This window comes from Epinephelus moara, chromosome 5 (assembly GCF_006386435.1).
Source record: "Epinephelus moara isolate mb chromosome 5, YSFRI_EMoa_1.0, whole genome shotgun sequence".
In the NCBI taxonomy this organism is placed as follows: Eukaryota; Metazoa; Chordata; class Actinopteri; order Perciformes; family Serranidae; genus Epinephelus; species Epinephelus moara.
Window position 1 is genome coordinate 41,406,984 of NC_065510.1, and position 10,849 is coordinate 41,417,832.

The window sequence follows — 10,849 nt, forward strand, 5'->3', positions numbered from 1 at the left end:
GACCGTTAATTTGATGTCTGGGTGAAAATATTCTCCATATTTAAATACTATGATGAATTCCCTGAGTGTCAGCATCACCTCATCTACCTAGCCGCTTGTGAATCAGTTAGTCTGTTCAGCTCACAAGTTTCATTTGTTAGCAACTGTAGGAACAAATGTGAAATTTACATCTCCTCAACGTTAAGACAGATGTTAACATGACTTGCACCGATAAGCACAGACATTCACACACACCACAGTCAGCTCTACAGTCTGCCACTCTGCTGAGGAGAAATAATCGAGTCCATCACTCATTTTAAATCAGATCTGTTCAACCTGACTCAGGAACCACAGGAAGGCTCATGTTAACTGTCAGAGATCTTTTTAATAACCAAATTCTATACAAGACTTTTCAAACATTTTCCAAAGAAAAAAGGTTTAAGGAAATGAGGATCAAATGCTGCTGAAATGAAGACCAGACATATTTGTTCTATCTACAGGGGGTTGACACAATATCATGAACACCTGAACAGCTTAATGTCATATAATGTTAATTTGTCCCCTGAGGCACACACACAGCGCAGGGTGATTATGAAGCAGACTCATCCCTGTGTAACCTGCTCTACTTGGCCAGGTGCAGAGCCTGATGCCTGATGAGGTTGCTGAGGAAGGAAAAGTTCTTGCCACACTTGGAGCAGTGGAACCTTTTTTCCCCGGTGTGGACGCTCTGGTGGACCTTCAGGTTGGTAGAGGTGGAGAACTGCTTCCCACAGTGGGGGCAGGGGAAGGGCCTCTCCCCCGTGTGGACCATCTGGTGGCGCTTGAGGCTGCAGACCTGGCCGAAGCTCTTCCCGCACTGGACACACTGGTACGGTTTCTCCCCAGTGTGAACACGCTCGTGGATGCGCAGCTGGCACTGGTGGGCGTAGCGTCGTGAACAGAATTTGCAGGCGTAGGGAAGGCAGGGCTGCTGGGACTGTGCTGATCCAGACTCCTTGCTCTGATTGCTGGGTGCTTGATAAAGGTGGTTTTGACTGGAGAAGTGGGAGTTTTCCATCGACCGGATTCCAGACCAGGAATGCTGGGTTTGCTGTTGCTGAGAGTCCACTGCTCCCATGGCAGCCGGGGGATTGTTATAGGTAGAAAGGCTGTAGGCTGCGTTACCTTCGAACATCGCTTCACTGGGCTGCTCATTGATCTGAATACACAGCAGCGGATGATACTGTGACCTCACACTGGTGTCGTCCTGACCTATGAGAGGTGTCACTTCTTCAGCTCTGTCATCTCCACCTTGTCCAGATGACGCACTGCCGCAGCTGTCCTCTGCTGCATGAGGAAGTGAGTTGATCACAATAACATCATGCTTAGTTACAGGGCTTGGCTGGACCACGTCACACTGAGTGAGGAAACTAGAGGCGGATTGGCTGAATGATGAGTTTCCTGCTACAGTTTCTGCTGTGTGTGTGGAACAAGATGGCTGCTCCCCGTCTCTAGTCTCACTGCTCTGCTGCCATCCCAGCAGCGTTTGGGAAGGACTGTGTTTCTCTGGGATAACACCTGATGAGCCCACAGCAAAGAAAACAGAATTAGAAAAAATAGATGCTTTATTCTATTTGCCAACAGTTTTACAAATGCACTGACTCACCAGCTTCAAAGACTACACAAGCTGCATGTTTCTGCTTAATAAATACAACTGCTTATTCTTGACATCCCTGCCAACTTGTTATGAGCAGTTACTGTACTGTAAACTGCGATAAAATGCTGGAAAGCATCACATTCATGATAAATAGTGTCAGAAAATCCAATTACAAATTGTTACTAAACAGCAACACTTTCAACAGCTTATGTTCATTTGGTACAGTTATTCCCTGCATTGTTGTTTGGCAGGTGAGTCAGTAACCTTAGATGATTGTATAGCAGTTTTTGCGTGTAACTGAATAAGCACATAACAATAATGACATTTTGAAAATTGTTCATGGAGATAATGACCTTCAGCCCTGCACAGAGTACAGGTACTAAGACAGAAATGCAGTTTGGCATCTAACCAGAAGGAAAATAAAGCAGTACAATGCACAGTGATGTACAGAATTTACAGAATAAAATATAGAAAAAACTAGAACGCAAAATAAACAATAATACACTAGACATGTGCAGTATGAGCAGTATAAACAGTATTAATTGTAACAATGGTATGAATATGCTAAGATATATAAAGTAAACCAGTGGTTCTTAAATGGTGTGCTGCACCACAGTGTGCCATGATGCAAATCCAGGTGTGTCGTGGGATTTTGTGATAACCACACATTATTAATGCAATATTAAACTGGAACTATACAAAAGTTATGAATAAATTTAAAATGTTATTAAGATTTTTAATCAGTACATTGCGTGCACCCATTCCATCTACTGAAAAAATGTAATTAAATTTAATTTAATTTAGGAACACCTTCATGAGGAACCTATTTGCTGGTGATCGCGCAGGGGAATTATAAGTGTGTGACACATCACATTATCTTACATTATTTCCCGTTTAAATGGATATGTTATTGGTGGTTTGATGTAATTTTTAAAAGTTTAAAATGAATTCTTGAATCATTTTGTCAATAAATATTTCATGAGTAATAGTTGGTTGTCAATTATTTGATATTAGTAAATAAAAACAAACAGTTATGTCACGATAAAAGTGATAACACATGGTATAGAGTCGATTGTGCACAGATAATAAATACAGGTGTGCCTTGAGATGCTGGCTTGCCCTTTGGTGTGCCATTTCTGCCAGAGCGATGAAAAAAAAAAAGATTCTGTGAGTCATTATAATGAGAGACCTCAAAATAATGAATTTGTATTTTAAAATAATGAGAAACTTTCTCAGAATAAAGACGTGGTATCGTTTTTTATTATTTTGAGATCTTAAGTCAACATGTTGAGAAGGTTCTTATTTCTTAAAATACGTATAATAAGTAGTGAGTCATTTTGAGAAGATTTCAAATTATTTTAAGATACTAACTCATTTTGAGAGAGCCTTTTTTTCTTATTATTTTGGGATAAGTAAGTCATTATTCTGAGAACATTTTTCATTATTTTGTGATAAGTCATGATTTTAAAAAACGTTTTTGATTTTGAGATACTGACTCATGATTTATAGAAAGTTTGTCATTATTTTGACATATTAACTCATTATTTTAAGATAAGAGATTATTTTTTGAACAAGTTTCTAATTATTTTGAGACAAGTGTTAAGTCATTTAAAAAAGTTTTGACATACTAAGTCATTATTTTGAGATAAGTAAGGTGTTATTTTTTGAGAAAGTTTCTCAGTATTTTGTGACACAAACTCAGAATTTTTTGTTAGTTTGAGACACAACTTTAATTTTGAGAAAGGTTGGCATTATTTTGACATATTTATTCATGTTTTGAGATATTTATTGAGAATGTATCTTATTTTAAGATACTAATTCATGATTTCTAGAAGCATTTTTATTATTTTGAGATAAAACTTTCTTATTATATTGACAGACTAACACATTATTTCTAAGAATGTTTCTCATTACTTTGACACTAACTCATCACTTTTAGGAAGTTTTTCATTATTTTGAGAGTTTCCAATTATAAAGAGTTACACATTTTTTCCCCCATCACACTGGTGGACATTGGTTTAGAAGCAATGCAGATAAACATAAACAATAGAGGAGAAAGTGTCAGTAAACTGTGCTAACAGTAAACATTATATACAGACTAACAGCTGTATGTCTGATATGAATAAGTGTATACAATATGGATCACTAGTGGTTTAGATGTAAATTCTCTATAGGTCAGTACATTATGAGCTGTAGTGTAAATGTATGGGTATTTGAGAGTGGAAATGTCATTTGTACTCCATGGGCTTCAACATGGAAAACCGCACACTGCTGTGCTCCTTTACAGGACAGACGGGACCTCGGCACACAGCTAATCCCATCCCTTTAAAATGGTATAGATTTATCCTGCTTTCTAAAGTGAATTTCTAACGTTGGTATGGTCAGTGTTTAAAAATGAAGTTTCAAGGACAAATCTGGTTCTTCTTCTTATAGTGAACAAAACACATGTGCAAACTTAAACACACAATGAATGTATCTACTAACATGTACTGTGTGTGTTTATCCAGAGTCTGATATATCTTATTCATCTGTGCCTCACAGTGCTGGAAGAAGTACTCAGACCTTTAACTTAAGTTCAAGTATCAATACCACTGTGTAGGAAACACTGTTACAAGTGAAAGCCCTGCATCCAAAATGCTGCTCAAGTAAAAGTACAGCATTAACATCAAAATATACTCAAAGTACCAAAAGTAAAATTACTCATCGTGCAGAGTGAACCATTTCAGTATCATTAATATAATATCACTGGATCATAATTATGGATGCATTAATGTGTATGTCACTTTAATATTGCAGCCAGTAAAGCTGCGGCTCATTGTAACCACTTCATTTACTGATGGGTTGCTAATGTATAAAAACACATCACTTGATTATATGCTGTATTGATAATTTGGATCTGCAAAGTAAGTGGTAACAAAAGCTGTCAGATAAATATAGTGAATATAGTGAAGTGCAAAGTACAATATTTACCTCCAAGGTATGGTGGAGTACAATTATAAAGTAACACAAAATGGAATTACTCAAAGTACATAAGTACAGTAAGTAAATGTGCTTTCTTTAAGTTATTTTCCACTACTGGTGCCCTAGCGAAATCAAATATGAGCTCGCAAGATTAGGATGGTTTCACCAGGCTAATAGATACCCACTGTCCAAAAACTATCAAAACACATCAGTGAGCCACACTATGTCACTGGGTGTCATGTTCCTTCATTACCATGAACACACACACTGTAGTTTATTTAGACTCAATCCCACATACACTGTCCTGCTGCCACAAAAACTCACTAGAGAACAAAATGTGGATCCGCCACTTACAAAAGTCCCCACCACATACACTATTTCCTCTGGTTTGTTTGTGGAAAACTACAGTGAGCAGCTGTTAAGAAAATGAAACTATGTATTTATGGGCTTGGGGCTAAGGGCCACAGACAGGAAGTCAGAGAGTATTTAGAAACAGACTTTTTTGTGTTTTACTGGAATTTATTGACAATAATAAATTTTGGTTATGTTTCACCTCCTCTCTGTCCTCTGATATAAAGCATCACAGAACAGCTGGGGGATTTAACATGGACATGCTCTGTTCAGTTTGGTGATCATTAAACTTTGGTCAGAATAAATCACTGTCACCAGTGATTAGTGGGCTAGTGTATGAAGTTGCTTAGCATAGGTTGAAATGACTGAATGGTATTTCCACAATAGGAAACAATGTAACAGAAAAACAGGCTGATACCTTGCACTTCATGCATCTTTTCCTCCTTGCGCTGAGCACTGCTCGTGTTTTTCAGACATCTCTGGCCCTGGAAAAAGGAGGCAGGCGTTTAGCTGACACAAGGAACCCACAAGGCTCTGTCAGTAATTATCTATCATAAATAGGAGTCACTGGGTTGATGTGTTAGATAAACATTATGTGCTGGATATAATTAAATCATTTAGTGGAGACCAGTTATTTACTCTGTATATATGACTAAAACAGTAATTAATACATGAAATCAGACCATACAATGAAAATATGATTTATTGGCATATTTACACTACACTGTGTGTATACATGAGCCCAAATTTATGTGTGAATTTCTCTCTTTTCTTTGGTGAGCTGATAGCTCTGATTAAATGGATGCAGAAGGAAATGGTAAACATGCAGTTACAGCTGATGATGCGATCAATCTAAGTGACAGTCTGAAGTGTAGAAGCACTCCACTCAGAGCACAATGACGCTTCTATACTTCAACAACTTGGAAATATTAAAGGAATACTTCACCCCCCAAATGACCCTTTGTCAAATTTTCTTGCATGCCTCCAGGGTGAACGTAGAGTCCAATAACAGAGAAAATTCTTGATGAATTTGAAGTCATAGGGGTCCACACATAACAACTGCAACACTGTATCAAAACATCTGTTTACAAACTGTAATACGACTCCTGCAGTATAATCCAAATCTCACCTATCCAGTCGTATGCTCCGACATCCCTAACAGACAGCCCTTTCCAACAGGGAACTGTACGGAAACTTCATCTGAACACTCTTCAAAGCCAGACTCCACTGACAAAACCAGTCATTTTACCTTGCTGACCGCGGGAGCTGCTGGTCTACCAAAGCCTCGGTTAGTTAGTTTTTTCTGGTGTTGTATGACTTTGGTCAATCCTAACTAACCCTTTAAAATCACCTAAGTCACATAATAACAAAAATAAAGTAACTGATGGTGGCAGTGGTAGACCGGCAGCTCCTGTGTTCAGTGAGGAAAAATTACTGTTTTTGTCAGTGGAGTCTGGCTTTAAAGAGAGCATAGATAAGTTTCATTTTCAGTTCAGCTCCCCATTGGACAGGGCTGTCTGTTTGGGAATTACTGAGCATATGACTGGATAAATGAGACTGGGATTGTACTGAACGAGTTGTTTGATAGTTTGTAAACTGATGTTTTGATATAGTTTTGCTGACGTTAAACGCAGCCTCCTTTTACCACATATTATCAAGAATTTTTCAGATTCTTAGTTCACCATGGAGGCTTGCAAAAAAAAACAAGTGGTGGGATAGGTGAGATATTGTTATACAAATGGTCATTTGAGGGGGGAAGTATTCTTTTGAAACACCTAGGATTTCAAACCAGCTAACTGCAGAATACAAACAGTAAGAGCACGCTACATCTGCTCACATGCAGAATCCATGTCCACATACTGTATTTATTTAGAAATGTCGTATACAGTACCATTACAACTTTGATCATACTTGCTTAACATGAGGAAAGGACAAACAAGAATTCTCATTACAAAACTAAACGTAATGATATGATGAGAAAATTCATCTGTCTCATTCAAGTCCTTATTGATTAGAGAGGAAACAGAAATCTATGAAAAGAAACCTGATATCCATTTTCAGAGAAGCACTCATTAAAATGCACATCAAACATTCAATATAACTGTCTTTGTGGAATTTCTGCTACGTCTGAGTGATTCACACAGACATACATGAAGTGTGTGTGTGTGTGTGTGTGTAAACATAATAATAAAAAGGAGGAAGAGTATTTTCAGTTCTTCCTCAGGCTGCATTGTTGACGAACTTCAAAACCTAATTTGCTGTTGAAGCCTTAATTAATGACACAGAGCGAGTGTGACGGACACTCATTCCTCTAGTCACAGTGAAACTCCCAATACATTTTACCATCAGTTTCATCATTTATGATATTACAGAGGACTAGACTGTAGAGTCTGACAGTGTATAGAATGAGGAGAAGTTAAGTTGGGCCTCTTGTTTGATTTCTCTCTGCTCACATGGTGTATGTAAGGTCTTTTATTGGACATTCATAAATCAACACAATCACCAGAATTTTTTTTTGAAATTGTACTTTTCTGCAAACCACAGATTCTTAACATTTGCATGTTATTATGTAACGCCTGGGCCTTCAACAGGGGGTCTGCGACCCCTAGATGGTCCTCAGAAGCAATGCAGGGGGGCTGCCAATTCATTGTTTGATAATATACGTTTTAATATTTTTCTCCTTCTTTTAAATATTTAAATGTCTGAAAATACACATTTTCACATCATTAACAAAGATAAATCTACCTATTCATAAAAAACTCATTTAATTTACAGAACACAACACTGATGATAGCCTAACTGTTACCAATGTGCTATCACGTGAGCTAGCTAATGCTTAATCACTGCGCAGCACTTATCCACAACGACGAGGCAAGCGGGCAAGGCAAGCTAGGCATGTACGATAGTGCACTTTTTGCTGATCTCTTCATGTTATGCATGCATACTCTTATCATGATGGCCCACCAGCAGATGGAGACAGGAAACAGAATGCTTTTCAGTGTATGTAGTATTCATTCAGTGGGCAAAATAAGAAAAAGCCTGTTGGCTGATTGTGATAGTTCATTTTAAAGCAAATATTGATTGAAACTGATGACGTGTCGATACGTTAATGATGTAACGTCATTCGTGGGGCTCAAATTCATAGGATATAATACCAACTGTTGTGCATGCATTTTTCACTGGATATCATACAAACCGTTCTATGAGAATACATTGAATATGCAAATGTACCGTATTCATGGTTTGCAGAAACATACAATGCCAACATTTTCTTCTGGCAATTGGGCTGCATAAATTTATGGATGTAGTTGGCATAACTGACAGTTGAAAATACTACTATGGAAATTTTTAACATCTGACATGAGAAAAAGCTTTAACGGTTTAAAATGAGCTCATTCACAGTTTCATGGTCTGATTTGATGAGTGATGATATGTTTATAGGTTTTACATACATAAAAACTTTCCATAAAAGTGACTTGTGGATTTATCTGGATATGAGGCCAACATGTAAAATTGACATATACTATATATGCTGTACTTTATCTCATTTACTGAAATGATTCAGTCACTGCAGCACTTCTTTGGTGTGTGTGTGTGTGTGTGTGTGTGTGTGTGTGTGTGTGTGAGACGGAGAGGCACTATGTTACTGTTTGTCTCAGTCAGGATGATTCCTGTTGCGCTACTCTTTCATGTCAGTATAATTCTCTGAGTCTCACCAGCTGTTAATGTTTTATTGATGTCAAATCATGGAGGTTCAGCAGTTTAGGTGGGTCACTACCTGGCTTTTATACCAACTCTTCATCTTTATACAGAATGTTCATATATCTCACACTCCCTGATGCTGCTACATAAACCAAAGTCTCTGGGGTGCGATTATAATCCTTGATGATTTTCATTATGTCAAACTCAAGATTCAAACTGATTTTTTTGTATTTTTCCTGCAAAAGCTATTTAATGTAATTACATCCTGTAATTCTTTATACTGTAGTTTTCGGTTGTAGTTCGCCATCCCCACACTAGGTTCAGATCTCCTTTATTTCAAATAAGACTGTGAAGGTTTGGATGATAAAATAAACTGGAGAAGCATTCAGATAGGTCCAAGGAGAGAGGTGCTGCTTGTATTTTTGCTACATCACATTTGGTTTGGAGTACTGCATTGTCTTTTAGTCTGCTCTACATTTCTTCCATCTTTTTGTTTTTAATAAAAATGGAGTGCTAAAAAAGAACTGTCAGGGTAAAAAAGTGAAACTGTTAGTATTGTGTGAAAAAGCTGAATCTAGTCCTCTTCAGGGAAACTTTGGTGCAGCGGTGTCATGGGCCGGTCTGGTCTTTGTGTTCAGTGCTGGATCTTCTGGTGCCTCTTGAGGTTGCTGGGATGGGAGAAGCGTCGGTTGCAGATGGAGCAGCTGAAGGGCCTCTCTCCAGTGTGCACATTGCGGTGGATGTCCAGCTGGCTCTGGCATACAAAGCTCTTGCCGCACAGCAGGCAGGTGTAGGGCTTCTCCCTGGTGTGCCTGGCCATGTGCTTCTGCAGGTCTGACTCTAGGAAGAAGCGCTTGGTGCAGCTGGTGCAGCCGTACGGCCGCTCCGTGGTGACTGCATGGTAGAAAGCCAGGTGAAAGCTGTTGGAGAAGGCCTTGCTGTAGCTGTGGTTGTGGTGGCTCACAGGACGGTGCAGAGCCAGAGAGGAGTTGAAACTGGAGGTAATTCCACCACAAGATGTTCTTGGAGTGTCATTATGAAAAAGAACAGACCCTGCCTGCAGAGAGGACTTCACCTGCACTGACCCATGTCCTGCTGATTCCAGCCCAGCATACTGAATGGTGGGTGATGTTTGTTCATATCTGTCTCTCTCTCTGCCTGCTTCTGTCTTTATCTGGTCTACATCTGACCACTCACACTCCTCTCCCTCCTTGTCTGACATGCCCCCTCCATCAATGACTATCACCTCTGACAGGGAGGACTCAGAGGTATCTAACGCAGCCTCATTATCTTTCCTGCTGTCCATTACATCATCACAGGAAGCTTGCACAGCATCCCTGCTTGATGTCATTCCAACACATGAGTTCAGTGGCTCAATGTCCCCTGCTTTGACATCACTTCCTGTTAACTCCAGCTTGGAACTGTGGGTAGTGTCACTGCTGCTGCTGTCAGTTTCAGCTGTCCTGCCGACAACAAAGGTGACGATGTCAGATCCACTGACCTCCGTTTCGCTGCGGTGTCTGGCTGCCCGGCCGTCGCTGGCTTCCGTCGAGGCAGCGGGGAGCGATGCGGTGGTCTGGGCTTCTCCTCTGCTGCTAAGGCAGGCGTCTGCTGGCACCTCGGGGTCAGTGGATCCGATCTCCATCGTTCCCTCCACCTTGACGATCAGCAGCTCCCCCTCCTCCGCAGGCTCTGCTGACTGAGAGGACAAACTGATTACTAATATGAGTACAAATAGTTCCTGCCCACTGTAATCCCATTATAAAACAAGAAATACAGCTGCAAGCAGCTATGATCAGGGTCCAGACAGACTGCAAGCATTTGGATTAGGGCTGTCAGTGTTAACGCTGTAATTGCGATGCGATAAAGGTCTGAACATAACATGTTTTGTTTTTTACATCACAATTGCTATTTTGTCCCTTCGACACACTGTAGTCAAGCTGCCGCAGCGGCTTCCTGCTTCCTGCTGCTGCAGTGATGGAAAATAATGACTTTTGAATGGCTCACTTCTTGAATGTTGTGACCAGCTTATAGTTAGGGCTGGCTCAGGCTTGCCCTGTACCAGCCCCTAGTTAGGCTGACTTAGGCCTAGTCTGCCGGAGGACCCCCCTATAATACACCGGGCACCTTCTCTCTCTCTCTCTCTCTCTCTCGTATCCTATTACTGCATCTTGCTAACTCGGCCATTCTGGATGTCACTAACTCGGCTTCTTCTCCGGA

At 39.9% G+C, this 10,849-nt stretch overlaps 1 protein-coding gene across 1 annotated transcript in view; it reads right to left on the minus strand.

The window, feature by feature from the left end:
- Nucleotides 1-344: 344 nt before the first annotated feature.
- LOC126390976 (zinc finger protein 135-like) overlaps nt 345-10,849 on the minus strand; it is a 12,957-nt gene continuing 2,452 nt past the window's right edge. Inside the window, exons 2-4 of the mRNA XM_050045514.1 lie at nt 10,131-10,328; nt 5,346-5,412; nt 345-1,536 (exon numbers count right to left, since the gene is read on the minus strand). Coding sequence (XP_049901471.1) covers nt 602-1,536; nt 5,346-5,412; nt 10,131-10,274 — 1,146 coding nt within the window. The 5' untranslated portion in view covers nt 10,275-10,328 and the 3' untranslated portion in view covers nt 345-601. The remainder of the gene's footprint in view (nt 1,537-5,345; nt 5,413-10,130; nt 10,329-10,849) is intronic.